At 38.9% G+C, this 21,289-nt stretch overlaps 1 protein-coding gene across 4 annotated transcripts in view; it reads right to left on the bottom strand.

The window, feature by feature from the left end:
• Nucleotides 1-18,339, bottom strand: part of LOC137892452 (myosin IXb) — a 31,087-nt gene extending 12,748 nt beyond the window's left edge. Inside the window, exons 1-20 of one of the 4 annotated variants that reach the window (XM_068737577.1) lie at nucleotides 17,968-18,339; nucleotides 16,777-17,596; nucleotides 10,778-10,872; nucleotides 10,526-10,588; nucleotides 10,341-10,440; nucleotides 9,260-9,360; nucleotides 7,084-7,207; nucleotides 6,096-6,185; nucleotides 5,835-5,951; nucleotides 5,326-5,460; nucleotides 4,750-4,871; nucleotides 3,858-3,999; nucleotides 3,363-3,552; nucleotides 3,084-3,159; nucleotides 2,413-2,505; nucleotides 2,253-2,292; nucleotides 1,622-1,744; nucleotides 1,086-1,166; nucleotides 886-996; nucleotides 168-290 (exon numbers count right to left, since the gene is read on the bottom strand). In XM_068737577.1, the coding sequence (XP_068593678.1) occupies nucleotides 168-290; nucleotides 886-996; nucleotides 1,086-1,166; nucleotides 1,622-1,744; nucleotides 2,253-2,292; nucleotides 2,413-2,505; nucleotides 3,084-3,159; nucleotides 3,363-3,552; nucleotides 3,858-3,999; nucleotides 4,750-4,871; nucleotides 5,326-5,460; nucleotides 5,835-5,951; nucleotides 6,096-6,185; nucleotides 7,084-7,207; nucleotides 9,260-9,360; nucleotides 10,341-10,440; nucleotides 10,526-10,588; nucleotides 10,778-10,872; nucleotides 16,777-17,538 (2,688 nt within the window). In that variant the 5' untranslated portion in view covers nucleotides 17,539-17,596; nucleotides 17,968-18,339. The remainder of the gene's footprint in view (nucleotides 1-167; nucleotides 291-885; nucleotides 997-1,085; nucleotides 1,167-1,621; nucleotides 1,745-2,252; nucleotides 2,293-2,412; nucleotides 2,506-3,083; nucleotides 3,160-3,362; nucleotides 3,553-3,857; nucleotides 4,000-4,749; nucleotides 4,872-5,325; nucleotides 5,461-5,834; nucleotides 5,952-6,095; nucleotides 6,186-7,083; nucleotides 7,208-9,259; nucleotides 9,361-10,340; nucleotides 10,441-10,525; nucleotides 10,589-10,777; nucleotides 10,873-16,776; nucleotides 17,597-17,967) is intronic. The other 3 variants (XM_068737574.1, XM_068737575.1, XM_068737576.1) reach the window with 3 other exon arrangements.
• Between the last annotated feature and the right edge of the window lie 2,950 nt (nucleotides 18,340-21,289).

The following is a 21,289-nucleotide window of genomic DNA, read 5'->3' as shown; positions in this document are numbered from 1 at the left end:
CATTTGTTGGATGCGTTAAATTCAAAACATATCAACAGAAACATGGGTACATGCAGTACTCATGGGTGACCTAAGTATGAAGTAATTTCCCAGGCATGGTAATGCTACTTTCATCCTCTGGTGAGTTAAGTTCAGAATAAATGACTGATATGATCAAGAATATTTACCTTGGTTTTTCCTATTTGATAAGTGGTTTTATCCAGCTCCATCTTCTCAAGCAGTTCAGTTATGTGCTCTCGTGTCACAGTAGCTCCTTTTGGAAGCAACATTCTGTACTTCTCAAAAAATTCCTGTCATCAAAAGAAAATGGCATCAGAAGTGCAAATTAACTTTCTTCTCACTAGCCAGGATTCCTTCTAAATGTGTTGCAAACTTTAATTGAATTTTGAGAAAATCTGCAAAAGAACATGTGAATCAATGCTTGTTTTCATCCACTACAGTTATGCAATTATTAGGAGCTGGTTCATCCAGATGAGCAGTAGGTGGCACCAATTCTACAGTCGGAAAACCATTTTACCATTGAAGAAGAAGAGGGCGCAGCAAGATGATGTAATCAAAAGAGCACCAGTCGACCTCAAACAGTGAAAAATATTGTAGGAAACTTGATAGAAATATGACATTTCTGTTTGTTTTTAATGTAATAATGTGAAGAAGGTCACATCAGATCTGTGTGGAGCAACGCGGAGACTCCTTAATCTGCTGCTATCTTTCATCTCTTCAGCAGACCAGAAGCTTCAGTGGAAGTTGAAGTCTCATTCATCATGTACGTCATCATACATTTCCTAAATCTGTTTCCATTGCGCTTTGTCGAATTTTGCTTTTAACGATACACCAACTTTTTCATCTAAACCAAGCGTAAAAACATAATTCATAAGGATTGCCCACCTTGAACGTGTATTTGGCACTGTAGCCGGACTTCTGGATGTGAACCATCTGCAGTATGCCTTGGTACTTGATTTGCTGGAGCACAAGTTCATCATCAAAGTGCAGCTCCTTCTGTAAAAACAAAACATTTGTTATATGGTCCAACATGTAGGATTACATTTACAATGAGGATGATCTAACAGAATCACAGATGCCGTTACCTTTTCAGCGTTGGAGCGGACACAGAAAATAAAGAATGGCTCGGCTTTTTCAATTGCCTCCATCAGCTTTCCGATTGAGGTCTGTGAGACACAGAAGTGCAGTCAAACTATTGGAGTCTGAAATCGATTTAGATTCTTAATGGGCAGTGAGTGTGAAGAGGAGAGCAGGCTTCAAAAATCCAAAACAATCTCCCAATTAGTCACTGAGACCACATATTCTATTATAAATATCTAAAAAACAAAACATTTTAAAAGGTTTCATTCCAAAATGTTATACTCTTTATCACATATTGGAAAAAAACAAAGAATGTGTGGCCTGAAGTTCAGACAAAATGTCCGATGTACTGTAATGTAGAATAGTGCCTTACTTTTATCCTAGTAATAAAATGATAAAAAAGAATATCACCTTCAAACAATGAATCTCATTTCGAGACTTGAATCAAACTTTTCCCAACCACATACATGAATGTAACATGAAGTGATGATTAAAGTTGTCCTTGGCCATAATGGTCAGCAAAGGTGCAGAGAGAACAAACCTGAAACTGAGTGCCAATTGTCGGGGGCATTGTCCTCCGATGAGGGTGGAAGATGAATTTGCTGGTTCGGTCATGTGCGGCGAGACCAACAATATGTCTGAGGGACTGCAAATCCATGAGGTTCTGTTTGAAAAAACATAATCAAGTTGGTAAGCTTTCTGACTCCCACAACAAAGGGACTTTGGACGGACACATGGCTGAAAGGATGAGCTGAAGAATGAACAAACTCATTTTCACTTTTTAAACTGTGTTTGTAATAGTGCTGGTTTTGAAATGATGTAAAAAGCTCTGAGCTTCACCAACACTGCACGCGTTTGTAGCAGCAATCTCCTCTCTCTCTCTGGTAATCCACATTACACTGTTACTGTTGTTGTCTGTGTATTGGCAATAACCTTCTCGCAAAATGAATCTTCAGACTCTGTTTTAAAAGTTTACTCAACAAAAAATAACGTTACAAGATTCATTCTGTGCTCAACTTGGCTCCGCAGACTGATTAACCTTAACTTAGAGCTATTGGCTATGATGTAATCAGTAGCCTTACTAAAGGAGCATTTCAACATCTTTGCTACTAAATAACCAAACACGTCTTATTAAGTCTAATTTGGCTCTTACACCATCATTAGCAGTTTACCTTTGGAATGAGCTGCTTTTGACGACTGCCTCGATTTTTCCTGCAGAAAAAACAGAAAAGATGAAGCGCCATTCAACATGCAGCTCTGGAAAAACAAAAAAACAAAAAGCTAACACATCAAAATCTGTGTGTTTAAACTTACGCCATGAGGCCCACTTACTTTCTCTTTTCATAATTGACAAAGATGTCTTCAAATACATCAAGAGGATGTTCATCAGAGCAATCAAAGGAGAAATCCAGAGTCCAGCTGTTGCTGTAAATGTCAGAGAGCTACTTTAAATTTTATATTTTATTATTATTTTCTTTTTAAGGTGCATTTTTTTTTCTTTTGACAAACATACGTTAACAGCTGTTCATTAATGTTAAGGCATATGCATTGTTCGTTCTGGGTTACTATTTTGTCTTTGAAAAATGTGCATGTGATGGTTGTTTGTGAGATACTTGATGTGATCTTGTGTTTATGTAATATGGTCTCAGGCTTCTCTTTCATAAGATTAATCCTTAATAAATAAAGCTTAACTAACTAACTAATTATCTAAGAATGAATAAATGAATAAATGAGTGAATGAGTAAATGAATGAATGAATGAATGAATGAATGAAAAAGTAATTAATAAAGTGTTTGTGCCTGTGTTTGGGATGTAATCTGGATGGTTCATGGCTACAGTTGTTAATCAATTGTTAATTCTCTAAAACAGAAAATGCCTGCCTGATTTAAAACCCATTGTCAGTTTTAATACATTTGGTTGTATCATAAGGAAAATTAAGTTGGAACAGAGACATGTCAGTGGCAGTATAATCCACTATAACTGCATTAGTGTAGTAAATGTACCTGGACAGTCTCTCCATAGCACTGCTGCTCTTTTTCATATCTTTGAGGGTTTTGCGGGAGGTTCGTCGAGCAGATACTGTGGCGACAAAATAACAAATCAGTTGTCTGTAATACAACATGTTGATGAGATGGAAGCTGACTGAGTCGTTCAGAAAAAGTCAGTTAAACAAACATGTCATTCCTGCAAAGATGCATCTGATGTTTTTTGAATTTTTTTAAACAAGGTGAATTATTTCAGCTGCTCAAAATGCGACTCGATTAGCAACTAAAGCTACTTACGTGATTCTGCCCGCTGGCGTCCCAGTTTCTTGAATACTGCGATGATCCGGATGGTGGCTCGGAGGACTCCCCATCTGAACAGAGCTTCTGGACTGGATGCAACCAACTGATGAATAAATGCCCGCTCGCTGCTCCGTAGAAGTGATATGACTTCAGGACGCATGTGCTCCGTGTTTTTCTGCCGGAAATCCTGAGGAACAAAAAGAATCACGATTAACATGCTGTATTCCTTTTTTTTCTTGTTGCAGTTGCACAAGGGAGCCCCACATGCATTCCTTGTATTCACAACCTTCAACTTCACAGTGCAACAACAGTCTTCTTGGGGGAGGGAGCAGCATTAATCATTCACTTAGTTCAAAGATTTTCCAGGTTTTTCTCACGGTGGCTTATCTAACAAGGCTACTGCAGACCCATCACTGTGTACTTTTGCTGAATTTCAAATGTGTATTTACTTTGTAGAATAAAGATGTTTGCAGTGTGGGAAATATACCCCACCTTGATGTGATATTTAATCCTTCCAGCAAAGTGTTGAATGACAAAGGTAGGCTCTCCATGTGAGGAGGGAACAACTAATGGGTTGTCCCCATGTTGCTGCTTCAACTTGTCCAACAGGGTTTTATCTGTGGCCTGAGGGATGCTGAAGATACACAGAGAGAAAGACAGAATATCAGTATCAGTTTCCTAAAAAACAATGTATAGACCCATACAAAGGTAATCCCCCTGAATCATCAGTTATAATCTACGAAAATAGCGGACACAGGGCCGAAAAAACACTAATATAGCAAGTGAAAAGCCAAGCGGACAAAGCTCTTTCTAAAACGGGACTTAAGCAACGGTTGACCTTTCACCATACAAAGACTCTTATTATAACATACGGTAAGTGTTAAAAAATATCAACAACTGATGGACTAGAAAGGTAGAAAAACACTGATGATGATTTCACTGATGATGATTTCATGATACACAATACTGTTGTCTAATGAAAGCATTTTACTGAAAAAAATATAATACTACAAAAATAATATTTATTTTTTAGAGTTTTTTCTAATATCAATTTACAATGATCATGCATGCTGTGCATTACTTAAGGCATGTTGACATCCATGTAAAAACATGACTTTGACGTCCTTTCAGTTTGACCCGACGAAGATCCAAGCAGGATCGAAACATGTGTTTTGATTTCTTTGACCCGTATGATATTACCATCATTTCATTTAATTTCATGTTTATGTGGTAGGGACAAATACATATACATAGAGAATTGCAAAACAATAATCCAATGCAGTGTATCACAGCCTTTTTAGCTACTGCTAATTTCCAATGCTTGTCCCATCATATGTTGAGTGTGCTAAATCACAGCGGGGGGAAATGTTACATGTTCACCTACTTGCTCTCCATATCCAGCAGGTCAAAGAGTCCAGTGGACTTCTTGCTGATCAGCTGAATGCAGCCGCTGTTGTCAGTGTAGTCGATGTTTTGCCAGGTGATTCCCTCTGACACATAATCTTCCTGTAATATATTTAAATTTCAACAAATGTATAAATAGGTTACTCTGGGGTAAATGTAAATGATGTGTCTCTGTGGCACTGACGAAGAGATGTATTCGTAACTGCCAAACAGGAAATACACTGTCTGCAAGTTTCAAGTCTACTTAATGCCAACTGGATTCAAAAACAATAAACAAAAAATGGAAAGCACCAAGAAACACTTAAAGGACTGCTTTATGGTTTTAAAATACTACAGTAAATCGGTCTGTAAGACAATGTAAGTTCTGAATTTTGATAACATAATTTCAGATATTTAAAGATTTTTGCAGGCACAGTGGTAACTCACTGCACAGGCTAAAGGCAATTAGACATTTAATAAAAAGTGCCAGCCATGCAGAGTCCAAATGAACAGAATGAATACTAACCACCCCTGAATGTCACGAAAGATTAAAATGAAGAAGAAGAAAAACACTGACTTGCTCAAGCTTGAAGACGTGCTGGTTGATGTAATACTGTAGTTTCTCATTAGAGTAGTTGATGCACAGCTGCTCAAAGCTGTTTGTCTGGAGGTTCTCGAATCCAAACATATCCAGGACGCCGATGGACAAACACTAAAAACAGAACAGAAAACAGCACAATTCATAACCAACATACAAAACAGCAGCACACTGGAAACTTGATCATAATATTCATTAACTACATTAAGTGATGCTAAACCTATGTTTTTATGTATGTTTGTATTTTTGATATGAAATGCAACTTTGACTTCAGATACAGGAGAGCACAGACATCATATAATTCCCTTTTCAGCATTGCATTTGATGATACTTTGCTATATTTGAATATGATTTAAACATTTTCCAATGGGCAAATTACATTTTAAAGTCAAAATTATGCAGATTGAAAATATTTTTTCCCTCTCCAATTTGACTAAACATGTAGGCCTCCTGCAGCCAATGTTGCAGTTTATGCCTGTGAGACTTACGGTGACCGACTCCTTCATGTCTCGTCTGTTGAACAGTGCATGGTTGATGTGAAGGATGATCCAGTCGAACAGAGCACTGTATAAAGACTTGGCCATGGAGTCCCGCACTGTGGAGGCCTAAACACACAGAAACATCAAACAACGCAAATTACAACTCAAACTCAAGTGAAATAAAAAGCTGTTGCAGAACTCAACTCATATTAATATCACATTTAATAAATAAACAAAAGGGCAGCTTTAATACTACATTTCACTATATACCTCTTGTAGTGTGTACTGGGATACTACGGCGGTATTGGCGGTCGCTACTCTCCTCTTGGTCAAAGTCTTAACCAGTAGCTCCTTTTTCACCTAGAAACACAGTTATACAGAGAGTTTCACAACACTGTCACACATTATTTATCCCATACAAAAGCCCTATTATGACTATTTGACAAACACGACGCGTTGAAACATGTTCTTAAACAAAACAGAGAGCTATTTTAGGTGCAGCGATGACGCAGTTAAATTCCCGGAGTTACTGTGATTTCATCCCAATTACAGGCTTATTATTGAACACTAGAAATCAAATGGAGACTGTAGATCAGGGGTGTCAAACTCATGTTCACCCTGGGACACATCAGCATTACGGTTGCCCTCAAAAGGCCAGTTGTAACTGTAAAACTGTATAAATGTAACTACTCCTAACATATTGTTAAATAACTGTCTCTGCATTTGATTATTGTTTATTCAAGTGTAAAAATATTGTACATGCAGTTATATAAATGTAAAAATATATTGAAGCACATTTCTGTTATTATAACATAAATCCTTTCAATTTAGGGTTAAGAAACCCACATTACTCTATCAAAGATCAAACTTTTAAAGAAAAAAACAAAGACAAATATCAAACACAAGTTATTACAATAACTTTGTTCAAAGCTTAAAATCCCTTCAAGGGTGCGTTTGCACAATCCCACGTGAAGTATTTCATCTGTTGTAAAGCCACTTTTAAAGTAGTCTTCAATGTACTCACAATCCATTTCTATGTCAAATGTAGTGTAATCTATGAAGAGCTGCTTCTATGACTGTTGAAGTATCTCATAATTATGACTTTCTATCTCATAACTTCGACTATGGGGATATTTTTATTATGAAGTCTAACTTTTAATAATTTTTTTTTTGCTGGCACCCCTGCTGTAGATAATAACTCCAGATGATAATTTAGCAATTAGCATACATAATCAACCGTTTCACTTCAAGAACGTACTTTGAGCAGGTTAGACAGTGTGGACAAAACTTCAGCAGGTCCAACATCCAGGACTTCAGTGTCCTCTGACTGTGTGTACGTCACATTGCCCAGGTGCAGGATGGCAGAGAGGATGAAAAATATTCTGCACAGTAGAAATAGAAGCACACAAGCAGATGGCTTATTTCTGGCTAAAAAGCATATACATAGTTTTGACTAGCTGTGTACTTTCAGTTGCACTGCGCAGTATTACTTTATATTCCATAAAAGGTTTTAGTCTCAATATCCATTTACACAACAAATCTGACTGACTTGTTTCATATTTGGTTTGCCCTTCGCACCAGACTTCAGTTGAACACACACACTTTATTTATTTCTCACACTCTGTACTGACATATGAATATTTTGGAATCTTATTTACATCTCTTTTGCTGTTTATTTCAACCCTGCTGCTAGTTCCTCAGTATGTCTCTAATTACCTAAAGGCTGGTGTGCATGTGTAGCTAACAGCTGAATATTGCTATGTTGATGTTGACGCATCAGTGTTGCCTTCTAAGCGCGTCTAGTACAGTAGAGGATAATAGTAGTTGATAGGTGATGACAGGTGACGCCATAAAGTTACACCATTGGCCGTTGTTCTTTCAAAATGAATGGACTCAACAGTGTTTCCGCTGATGACGTCTTTGCCTCTGCGATCAATCATCTGATCAACTTTCTCAATACATACGTGGTTGTTGCGCAACATGTTTGTTACTACCGCCATCTGTAAACCTCAAACCAGAAGTTTAGTGCAAGCTCTAAAATATTGCAATTTTAGGTGTCACTGTTTTTTTCTGTATAAATGTTTATTTTCCTGTATATATGTTTCAAAAGTGCTGTTTCAATCCTATATTTAGGGTGTTGACACAGTTTGATGAATGTGTAATAAGAGTAACGTAGTGGTCGAGGAGGAAAGAGAGGATGAATTTTGTCTCATCAGCTAGATGAGGAAACCAAGCCAATAAACAATGTGTACTTGCAGGTCAAGAGACAGAGAGTTAGTTCAATGTACTGTCAATGTAAGGAAGAACAGGACTTTTTGTTTAAAACAAAGTCTTCACTGGATCTCTGTGACTCTACTGGAGGTGTTGCTAAAGAATGTATGAAGCCCGTCATTTAAGGAAAAATAAAATTTTTACTTTGTCCATTCTTTGTGACTTAATGCCTGTTACGTGTCCAACTGTGCATTGCTCTGTAGATTTATTCATTTAAACCATCACTGTGTCTTCAGTGTGGTTATTCACCAGGAGGATCAACCTGAACAGGTTACAAACGATGCCGCTCACTCTTTAATGTGTGCGAGGTGTCCTGAGGCTGTCAGGCGCTTGACGACGTGCATTACATTACATTACAGTCATTTAGCAGACGCTTTTATCCAAAGCGACTTACAATAAGTGCATTCAACATTGGTAATCAAAAGAACTACTAGTCACCAGAAGTCATAAGTACATTTCCTTTTCCAAACAAGCATCTAAGAGCATGAAGCAGAGCATAACTCAGAGCCAAAGTACAGTGCAGAAACAAGAAAAACAGTTAGTGCTATAAGTAATACGAATACAATAAGTGCAACAAGCTAGTATGAATACAATAAGTGCTAAGTGGAAGGCTCAGGGTAGCACATCCTGAAGAGTTGATGCATGCTTGATGCATTTTTCCCCTGCTTGACTTGACGAGCTGTGACCTGTTACACCAGCATAGAAAGGAGGAGCTCTTCTGACAGTGTTCAGTTAAAGAATAAATGACTTTGCCTACCTACAAAATCTTTTGATTGTAACAGCTAACTGTGAGCTGTGAGTAAGCGTTGTAAACACCGTCGGACTGAGATTGATGTCGGGCCGTGTACAGCAAATATTTGTCTTTCAAATATTTCTGTAAATCCTAGCTTTCTTCTTCCTCCAAGTGAGTGGGCTGAATAATGATAATATACATTCCTGGTCTTCTGGCATGTGCTGTTGTGTTCTCAATGACAAATCTCACATGTCTAACAGATAAAGAACCTAATTATTATTTACAAACAAAGTGTTTGTGGGCACATTTTACACTGGACAATTAACTCTTCTTTTAACTTGTCCTAAAAGGTCAGTAAAGCTACACTGGTCACTTTGACTCCGGCCTTCAGCTTTCCAGTTGTGTTGTTCATTATCAAAATCATACATACTGTTTCTTGGTGGAGGCCAGGAAGCCAACCATCTCCATAGCTTGATGGAGCCTCTTGTACTCATGCCTGAGTTTCTCCTCGTCATCTAAATGGAGGTCTTCCTGCAGAACAATCAGAAGGGATACGGAGAGAAAGAGGTGTTTAATATTATAAAGCACAGGCACAGAGGTGTATGCATGGAGACAGATAACACCGGCAATCTAAAGGTCCACACATCATGTAGAAATGAGATGAAGGAATTGTTTTCATAAATTAATAAAAAATGATCGACTCCCTCACTTTCACTAATTCATTGATTTCTTATTAATATTTGAGGTTTAATCTGATTCTCTATAATGTACTTTGCTCAACATGTGTTATTTGTAAGTGCTCTCTATAAATAATTTGACTAGGCTGTACAAGATTTTACAGGTAAATTCCGTGAGTGACAGTAAATTATGTTGCACCTGAGTGAGCTAAAAGGGTATTATATTATATTATTATATCACGTATTATATTATAATTTATATTCTAATGTCTGAGCAAAGCTATAACAAAAGACGAAAAGAAGTTAGTTATGAAAGCTAGTTGAGACTGCAGCTGGTACGCCGTAAATCATTAATCAAAAGCTACTCAAAACATAAAAAAGGGAGAATATGGGAAATTGCTGGTGGTTGGTCCATGTTGCATTGTCAATAGATGCAAAGTTCACCAGATTACTTGAAACCAGACAGAAACCAAGCTTTTCCGTTGGTGTCAGTGTGTTTTTTTAGTCCACACCAGGGTTCAATTAAATAATAACATTTTTAAAAGACATAAATAAAAAGGACTAAATAGGCAACGGTATCATTATGTGAACATGGCCTGAAATTCTCAATATAATACAATTATTTTGAGGGAAAGCAGCCTAGATAAGCCTAGTTTAATTGCAGTTTAACAGTTTTATGTGAGTTACTGTTGAGAGGTTTCTATATGTTGTGGGTCTGTCCCTATAAAACATCTACCTTTGGTTTTCCCCGTTTGATAACATAAAATGACACATCACGTCGTAAGCAGGTCCTCTCCCAGCTCTGCTGTTGTAAAGTGTGTGGATCAAAGGTACCTGCTTGAGGTAGAGATAATCTTGCGGCATTAACAGATGAAACTCCTTTTTCTCGTCTTTGGACGCGCCCACCAGCATATAGTAAAACACGTGGTAGCTCCTGTGGGTCAGAGGTCACACAGCACCATTATACGCAATCAGGGCTCACGTAGGTTTCATTTCAACTCTGAGTGTCTTCAATATACCTCTCCCCTTGATCTCTGGACACCAGGCGGAACTTATCCAGTAGGTACTTCTCAATAACTGCCCTGCAAGAGAGACACAAGAAGAGAATGTCAACAAAACCTGTGAAGCTTTGGTGCGGTTGCCAACATTGTACAATTATGAGATAGGAAGAAAAAACGAACTGTTAAACTAAACAAATATATAAACCAAGATAAACTGTTAACTCTGCTGCAGAAGAAAGTTGATGAGAAAAATGATACATGAAGCTTTACCCTCTGATGACACCACTCTCCAGATAGTTGAGCTGGATGAACTTCCCAAAGCGACTGGAGTTGTTATTCTCTGCTGTTTTAGCGTTGCCAAAGGCCTGTTTAAAACATAGCGAGCATAGGTTTTCACTGAACTAAACAGACGAATGTGGAGGCATGCTTCTCACAGACACTGGCACCCACTACTAAACACGGCAAATGTTTACAGCACAGAGCAGCGATCCAATTCATCACTTTGGTTTTTGGATGGCAGGGGACTGTTTTTATGAAACATGGAAGATCAAGTATCACAGCAATTGAAAACAGTGTTAGTAGGCATCATCTCACTGATGTATAATATATGTATATATGATGTATAAAGGCCCTGAGAGGCAAGTGAGAAAATATAAATCTGGTGATACATTTTCTAAGTCTGATCTAAATTGTTTTCTTGACTTAAGAACAGGTGAGAAAAATAATCATCTGTGCCAGGATCATTTAGTTTTTTGTTTTCTTCCAGGTGAGTTTTAATTGCTCCATGCCCTCTAATCACATGGTACATATGTTGTATGTTAACAAGTTATGCAAATTTAAACTCACCTGAAAGAAAACAATGCTTTTAGTCATATTTAGTACATGGGGCAGATTTCCACGGAAGCCTCTTGTAGCCGAAATTAGTATTACAACACTTGATTGTGGCAGACATTTTATTCACTGCACAAAACTTTTGTTACAGATGAAAAAAAACTATTAAGGAACTTAGAAATATTATCCTACATATTAAACCTTTTTTCACCTGTTCTTAAATCATAAACACAAGAGAGAAAACTATTTAGATCAGACTTAGAAAACGGATCACCAGATGTCTTTTTCTCACTTCCCTCTCAGGGCTTCCGTACATGTAAGATAAATAAAACTCATTATATACAACTAAACTTTTCTGAAAATGTAACTTAACTTTTTTTTAACCAGTAACGCAATTAGACCAGGAGACTCACATCATTTATGTGAGAAAACAAAAGCTCCATTCAGCAGCCGTTTTGTCCAGTTCAGTTAAACAGAAGTGTGTTTTACTCTCACTTAAGACACACTTCCTTCTTCAGTGGTTGGTGTTTTCTGCTCTGCTAATTCTCTGTAGTTCATAACATTTCAGTGACATTTTTTTTTTCTGCTGCAGGGCTGATGAAGCAGTACTTAAATAAAACTGCTATTGTTTCACCAACGTTATGAATGGTAAAACACTAATCAATCAGCTGGTGAGAAGGAACTACTGATTAGTCAACTACCACAAAATTGACAGTGATCCTAACAATTGATGAATTTATCAATTAAAGTTATTTGTAATAAACGGCCAATATTAGCTGAATTTCTTCCCAGTTACAAATCATATAAATGAAATACCTTTATATTTCAACAACGGAAGTCATTTAAAAACACTTTGGGACCTGAAGACTTGATGAGAATTTGCCATCATCTTCTAACCTAAACAATTAATCAAAAAACAAACTGATGAAGATAATCATCAGCTGCAGCCCAAGAGGAAACTTTATGACTGACGTCACAGTTGCATGTTTTGTTATTGTGTGTGACTGGAGACGGTATCTAAGGTTCACTATCAACAACAGACTCCACCTACGCAGAGTCACCACTAACTAACACAGGATTGTGAGCGCTCCTGAGCTGCAGCCGACTCTGGATCAGCTTCTGCTTCCCAAGTTTGAACCTTTCCCAAAGAAGAATACAAATCCAAACTGAGCCCATGTCAGAAGTACTGTTCTCCCTCATTCCAGACTGAGATATGCTGGAGGTCGTGTCTTAACAGGCAGAGCAATGCTTACACAGAGAGCGAGCGAGACCTGCAGAATGTGCTGAATGCACGCTGGCAGGTAAACCTTTGAATTACTGGAATGTTCCTTCCCTGCGCACCTCTGTAAATACAGGACATGGTTTTCATTTTCAACCAGATCAATCTAACATACATAAAGAACAACACGTGGTGAGAAGACGGTATGTGGAGGAGGGAGAGAAACAGATGTTTGCCCCATCCTAGTTTGAGGTCTGGATCCTCTAAAGGACACCATCATGAAGACGGCCAGGTTGAAATCACTCCTCCAAAAACTAACGATGCATTTAGGTAGATCTGGTTTGTTTGTAAAGTAAAACAAATTCCAAGCTTATCAGGAATTTGGCCTCGAATTAGGGCTGGGCAATATGGAGAAAATCAAATAGCACAATTTTTTTTTTAACGAAATACCACAATATCAATATTACAACAATATTGTAGGGTTGACAATTGGTGCTTTTGATAAATAATCATCAGTAATGTAGATATAATGACTAAGAGGGACAAGACAAATAATAGAACAGCCAGAACAGTCTGATAAGTTCATAAAATTACATCACTTTACTGTAATGCAGCCTTGAAAAGATGGCAAAGGCGACACGTATATTAGAATAGCCAAAATCTAGGATGATATCTAGACTCTTATCACGGTATTGATAATTAATGCACATTTCTGACTTTGCTTCTTCCCGGAGTCTCTGTGCTTTCTCGCCTCGCAGGTTTCTGTGGATCCTGGTTATACCTGGACCCTGGTCTTGCCTCCTGCCGTGGTTCTGTCATATGTATTGAATGTGTTGTAACTCTGTTGCTGTTCATTCTGTACACATGACATCTATTGCACTTCTGTCCATCCTGGGAGAGGGATCCCTCCTCTGTTGCTCTCCCACAGGTCTCTTCCTCTTTTCTCCCCGTTAAGGTTTTTTTTTGGGAGAGTTTTTCCTGTTCCGATGTGAGGGTCCCGGGACAGAGGATGTCGTATGTGTACAGATTGTATCTATGTATTGCTCAGCCTTAGTTTACAGCATTAGAGATTAAATGTCTTTGGATTTTGGGCCGTTGTCTGACAGAATCAAGCAGTTTGAAAATGACACCATGTCTTGGTAATTGACAACAATTAGAGGACGGTCTGAAAAAAGAAATTAGTTTTTTCTAGCACAAATGTTTTTATATATATAAAAAATATATATATTTATAAAATATATTTATAAAAATATATATAAAAGAAGAGAACATTGGGATAAAAAATGGTTTCGACCAGATTACACCTTGAAACGTAGACCTCAGAGAATCCAAGCGAGCGAGCGAGAGCGAGAGAGAGAGAGAGAGAGAGAGAGAGAGAGAGAGAGAGAAAGAAGGGGGGGGGGTTATACTTTATGGCCTAGGTTTGCCCAGAGACCTGGCTGAGCCTGTTCTGACATGTTCCTGCTTCTCTTCTCTCGCTGGTGATCCCTCAAAGACAACGCCCTGCAAATTCCCCCTCTGGAGCTCAGCGCTCAACTTACTGAACACCAACAACCAACACAAACCTCTACCAACAACCAACACAAACCTCCACCAACAACCAACACAAACCTCCACCACCAACCAACACAAACCTCCACCAACAACCAACACAAACCTCCACCAACAACCAACACAAACCTCCACCAACAACCAACACAAACCTCCACCTACAACCAACACAAACCTCCACCACCAACCAACACAAACCTCCACCAACAACCAACACAAACCTCCACCTACAACCAACACAAACCTCCACCAACAACCAACACAAACCTCCACCAACAACCAACACAAACCTCCACCAACAACCAACACAAACCTCCACCTACAACCAACACAAACCTCCACCAACAACCAACACAAACCTCCACCAACAACCAACACAAACCTCCACCAACAACCAACACAAACCTCCACCTACAACCAACACAAACCTCCACCAACAACCAACACAAACCTCCACCAACAACCAACACAAACCTCCACCAACAACCAACACAAACCTCCACCTACAACCAACACAAACCTCCACCAACAACCAACACAAACCTCCACCAACAACCAACACAAACCTCCACCAACAACCCCCAATACTTAACGCAAGCAAGCACAATCACCTGCTGGCTACCGACTGCAGATTTTTTCCCATATTTTAACACAACTTTGATAGGCTGCGGTTTCACAATTGTGTGCTGTTTCCACAACATTCTGATGTCGCGTGAGATAACATTGAATTCAAAGTTAGAGGAAAAGAAAAAAAAGGTTTTGTAATTTCAGATAAAAAGTAAGAAGTATGTTAGGGTGTGACTCATGCATATAAAGGAAATCCAAAGACGGCAGAGGGTGTTTTGCAAAGCAGCCAAACTACAGGATCATATAAAAAAACAGATTAACACACAAATTGATCCTCATTTCTACAGTAGGCATCTTGCCAATTGGTCTGGCTTGGCCTATATTGATATTCAGTTGTGTCGTAAACACTTGTGCATGTTCTCCTCCGGTTAACCTAAGGCTAACTGTTGTGCAATGACATCTCTATTTTCCCTAAATGTGTTCCTTATTGACCCTGTTAAAAAAAATAAATACATAAAATAACACCAAAACAACGAGCCACTGTCTCTCCTCTAGCTAAATCTCTGCCTCTTTGAATGCCTGTCAGGAGAAGAGCATAAAAGAAGACACTGCCAAGAAGTTAACAGGAAAAATACTTCAGCTGTTGCTTAAGAAACTCGTTGGACTCGTTCAGAGAGAGAGAGAGAGAGAGAGAGAGAGAGAGAGAGAGAGAGAGAGAGAGAATCCATATTTAGTCAATCTCTAATGAAAAGCTGACCCCATGGGATTGTGTGTCTGGGTGTGTGTGAGATCAGTAACAATGCGGAACAGGATCCTTGGTGAAAAAGGTTAGTCGCTCTATTGATGGATGGAAAAACTATGTGCCCATTCACAGTTATTGGTAGCTGGAACACATTTAACTGGTGCAAAGTAAAGAGACACAAGCAGCACTTTCGTAAACAGCATTTGTTTTGTATTATAAATGAACGGAAACCAACTAATGCATTGGCTCCCACTTGGCAATTGTGTTCTCAGTTCTCAAAAAGTTCAGTAAGCACCAAGGAGGCGAGTGCTTCCCTAAAAGAAAAGCATTTGGCCTGTTTTCACGTCAGTCATCATTTAAGCACATTGTGTAATTCAATAAACAACTGAAACAGAAAGCACACATGACGGGGAAATGTGTCGTCCTGTTACTCATTGACAAATAGTTACTGGAACACATGTGGCTGCCAACAAAGAAAGCTTTTAACCTGAATGAGTGAGTGAAACTGAAGTGTAAATTCCTAGTTTTGCTCTTTTCTGTATTACTATTCATGTTTGTGGCCCTTATGAATTTGAAACACCAGAGTTCTTCCTAATCATAGATCAGACAGCCTCTTTGTGGTTATTGTTGATAACAATAATTCACTCTTTTTCAAAGCAGGAAGTGAATAACACATTGTGCTGATATTACATATTTCTCCTATGAGAGAGGTGGTTTCTTTATGTCACAGGTCTAAAGAGACAGATATGAAAAAGAGTGGGTTATTTGTATGAAAGTAGTTTCCGTTGGCTGAACTCTGACCAACAAAACAAGAAAAAAACCCACCATCCACATTAATCTGGTGATCAGCAAAATCATCTCCAGGATTCTATGAATCACCAGTCAGGTGCTCAAAATTCATAGCATACGTTTTTGATTAATACGTTTGTTTATTTTGTATTCATTGTTTAGTCTATGTCATAAAATAGTGAAAAATAGCCCATAGTGGTGTCTCTAAATTGCCTGTTTCGTCCAACCAACAGTGAAAAAAGAAATACAGATTGTCTTGATTTGGGGCTAAACTGACCCTTTAAGAAGTCAATCCTAACAGTTGAGAATCTGGAACCAGAAAATATTTGTCAGTTTTTGCTTGACGAATGACGCGATTAATAATATTATCTTAATTAATATAAATTTTCTGTTGATTGACTGATTGTCTGGCCCTTGGCCTTAGCCTTTTGTAGGATATTTGTTATCCGATACAGATAATGAGACAAAACTGTCAGCTCTCTTCTCCATACCTCTACAAAGTTAACAATGTGGACTGCTGCAACAGATGGGTGTTTTTTTTAACAGGCGATTCGCATCCCAGTGACCTACCTCTAGCACCGGGCCGGCCCCGAGGATGGTCCGTTCCAGTCCGCTGGAGTACGTCTTCTGGCTGAGGGCCGTCAGGCAGTGGATGAGATAACTGCTGCTCTCAGTCTTCCCTGAGCCGCTCTCACCAGACAACACAATGCACTGGTTGGCCTGCCGGTTCAGCATTGCACGGAAGGCCACGTCGGCTATGGCAAATATATGAGGGCTGAGTTTGCCCAGTGGCTGGTTCTCGTACATCTTGACATACTTGGGATTGTAGTAAAGAGGAAGGAACTTATTGGGATTGATGGCGATGAGGATGTTGCTGGCGTAGGTGTAGATTTTGAGCTTGTAGAAGCGCTGGCGTAAAGCCTCCAGAATACTCTCCTCAGTGACAGTTTGCAGGTTACAGAGGTCATCATAGTCCTCACTGCTGTTTTCTACTTGGTTGCCTCCATTGTTGGCTTGCTGGTCCTGCAGGATGAAGTAGTAGCCATGGCTCTGAGGGTGCCACCTCTGTGCCACTCGCGGCCACAGCCGGACTCTCTCCAAAGGGCAGTCCCCGGCCTCCAGCAGCCTCTCCTCCATCCCGGGTCTCCTGACCTCCAGCAGGCTGTACGTCTGGCTGGCATCCAGGCCCAGAGTGACCACGGCGTTGCGGATGACCGCCCGTACCGTGTCCGCAGCGCTGACCTGCAGGGGACAGTAGGTGGCTGTGTCCTGGGGAAGCCTGGGGTAGATCTGCACGACACGGGCCTCTCCATCATGTTCTTTAGTGCTCATCCTGATATGCAGGCAGGCTTCAGCATAACTCACTGGCCATACTCTCTGCCAGCATCCACTGTAGAAACACACACATTATGTGACCAAATGGAAGTTTAACATGAAGGGGAATAAAAAGAAGGAATTATTGTAAGAGCACAGGTCAATCTAAGGTTGATTTACATTTTAAACATGTTCTTTAGAGTAAAATGTATTTATTTCTGGTACAAAAACGTCTGCAACATGCAAATAAAAACGCAAGTCTATCAAATTGCCCCCCCCCCCCCCGCACACACACACACACACACACACACACTGTTTCCTCATGTAAATAGGGCTACCTGCTGTGTAAACAACAGCCGACATTTCCCTCATTCTCATCAAAATTCCCACTTATGCATCCGTCCATATAAGTCTCAAACAAAAGCAAAATGTCAAAATAAGTCTCACCTTTTGGAAAATAAACACTCATTTCATCTTGGAAAAAAGTCGAAATACTCCTGAAAGCGATGAGAAGAGGAAGATCTCTGGCGTTAACGAACTCCTTCCACACAACCTCAGGAAAGAAAAAAGTTCATTCACCTGAGCTTCCAAAAAAACTAAAAGGTGAGCTAAGAAGCTTCTTATTACCCGTTTTTAAATGATTAAAGAGTAAATTCCCTTCTGTTCGGAGACGTTCACGCGCTTACAAACTACAGTTTCCTTAAGAAATCGAGATTAACGTCTCCGCGACGTCCTGATCGAAACGTTAGGCTCACTTTACTTCCTAGATTTATGACACACACACACACACACACACACACACACACACACACACACACACACACACACCCGTCGACGAGGTGGAAATGAATGCCTTTCCCTTCACTGACGTGAGAGCGGTCACAGATTAGGCAACAGGAGATAAAACTGCGGAGAAAACAAAAAACCCACAACGGGACTTTGTGTCAGAGCGACAGAAGGTGACACTGTCACACTACAGAGGAGAAGTTAACATAGAGCAACACGACGGAGCAATTCAATTGACCTCATTTGTTATGAATAGTGAGTTGTGGGAGTTGAGCACCCCCTGGTGGAGGTTTGAGGTATTACAACCAGCTCACAGCACACCGAGAGTACACTTATTTTACCAGATAAAGGTAGTACATAAACCCAAGCACTTGTACTCGAGTATTTCTATTCTTTGCTTCTTGTACCTCACCTTTGTACTTTTTACCACACTATACTTTGTGTTAGTCTTTGAAACGTAATGTTGTATTGTTTTTCTGGTTCTTTGAAAAATGTTTTACTTCTTCTCTTTCATTCTATAGTATTGTGTTCTATTATATTTGTTAGCTGCTTTCTGGAGCTAGACACAATACAATTCCACAATACATTGTACTATGTCTCATTATGTATGTGACAAGTACATGGGATTTGATGTTAAATTGACCGAAGTAGTTACTTTTCAGATTAAGATTTAATATAAAAATACATAATAAGCTTATACAGTATAGTGGGTTGTTCAAGAGTAAACAACTAGTTTTCTACATTTTTGTCCAGCTGGGGTCTATTTCAGATGTTGACAGTTAATAAAAGAGACATTACCTTCATAAACATCAAATATGGGTTTATTTTAAAAAAAATGTCAAGACTCAAAGAGTCCTGTTTATCAAAGCACAACCCCTCAGATTTATCTTGTGACCCTTTGGAGGGGCCCGACCCTTAGTTTGGGAACCACTGGACTGAATACTTAAAAGTATATACAGTAGTTCAAACTAGCTCCACCTGGACCAGCTACACCAGTAAAATGCTGCTTACAAATTTATGGATTAGTATTAATAATCTAATAATGTCATAAATGCACTCTTAAAATAAGAAACACTATTTTTTCTGAGCACAACAGAGTAGAATATATGTATAAACAGAATATAGTAGAACAGAATAGAATACAGCTTTATTCTACCTTGTCAGGAAATTTGTGTTTGTCTCACAAAATAAATAAAGTCAATACAATCATCATCACACAATAAAATCCCAGTCACACACAAATCATCTGCTTTATATTTGCAAAAGTTGAGGCAATTTATTTAAATGTTGTTACATGACAATATTTTTGTGCTGTTAGTTCATTATATTGGTTTGTTTTGTTTACCTGAGGTGTTTCACAGTGTTGTCCAGACTCCAGAAGGGATAATCAGAGTGGAGAAGATGGTCAGCTTCATTAACAATAGACAAAGTGTTTGGTTTGGTGATTCAGGTTTAATGTCAGGTTTTAATGGCATCATCCTGTGTCCTGGTCTGCAGTCTTAAAACTGGTCCAGAGGCTCCAAATCCATTTGACAATTTGAATTAACGTTCGGGCCTCAAACCATCTTGTGAAAGTAGCAGCTGAAAATGAATTGGTTGTTTGGACTTGAAAAACATGTATTTATTTATTGATTAGGGGAGTGGGAGGTTATATGAGAGTATTTTAAGGTTATGTTAACAATATGAGGCTTGTGGAGCTGCTTCTGGTCATGACAAATCAATACAGTATTTGTAAATAATGTAAATAATGCTGTTGGACTATTTGTTGGGCATTATAAAGCTCCACAGGGACTGATACGTGTGAACCTGTGCCCATAACTTGGTTATTTGCTTTCACTATAATTTGGCCTTTTATTCACATAGGATACTATTATATTTAGTGTATGCAGGATTCAATAAAAGCAACTCATATAATGCAAATCAATGCAAACCTGCAGTAAACCTTGAGGCGTCTAATGTTCTTCTTCAGCTGCATTGATGTTTTTATCTCACCTGCACAAGTGGACACGTTCTTTCTCCTCTTCTTGCAGACCACAATGTTCTTATATTACATTTCATACAAAAACACAATTAAAAGCGCTTTACATAATTGTTAAGGAGGAACAGCAACATACAACATTTAAATGCAAATTTAAGGAATAGAATTAATTCAAAAAAACATTAAAAAGATAAAAAATAAATACAAGATTGGTCAAAATATAAGTGTAAGGTAGATACCAAAACTAAGACAGCTAATGTAAATGAATAAAAGATGGCTGCTTATGCTTGACTAGAGGATTATATCACATTGAGTCAAGTGTTTTCATCCTTATGAGGGCTCAGTTGTTGACATGTTCAAGAACCTGAGCACATTTTAGAAGCACTCTCCACCTTCAGGTGAGAAAAGATCATGCGATTGTGAAACAGGAATAATGAACACACATAACGATGAAATAAAAAGTCCAGTCTGTATTTTGGACTTAGTTATGTGTCACAGATATGTTATTGCAGAGTAAGAAAAAAAAAAAAAAACACGTCCACAGGAAGAATAATTGTTCACCCATGGAAGATATCCAAAATCAATAGTATCCCTTTTGCTCATGCTAATGCAGCGCCTGTCCATTCAGACTGCAGAGGTGTTGAGCCTCTATATCCCAATTTAGTGAAGAAGCTCGCAGACACAATGACAGCTTATTATAGGGTGAGCAATGAGGAGAGGCAACGTGAAGTGTTACTCAGCACAAATCATCTGCTGCTGATAACGACTACCTGCAGAGGCAGCCAGATTCACCCACACAGGGAGACAAACTAGGACACATATATATACACACCCACACACACACACACACACACACACACACACACACACACACACACACACACACATGCACACACACCATTTCTTTTGTGTCAGAAACGCAAATTCATCACTCCTGCTGCTGAGTGCTGTGCTAAACATGTTTGTGGTCATCTGCGATGTGCTCCTTCTGATAAATTGAATGGG

This window comes from Cebidichthys violaceus, unplaced genomic scaffold (assembly GCF_023349555.1).
Source record: "Cebidichthys violaceus isolate CVI_PGR_0920_01 unplaced genomic scaffold, fCebVio1.0.p SCAF_8, whole genome shotgun sequence".
Lineage (NCBI taxonomy): Eukaryota > Metazoa > Chordata > Actinopteri > Perciformes > Stichaeidae > Cebidichthys > Cebidichthys violaceus.
Note: the sequence above shows the minus strand (reverse complement) of the source record. Positions and strands in the feature narration are given on the sequence as shown.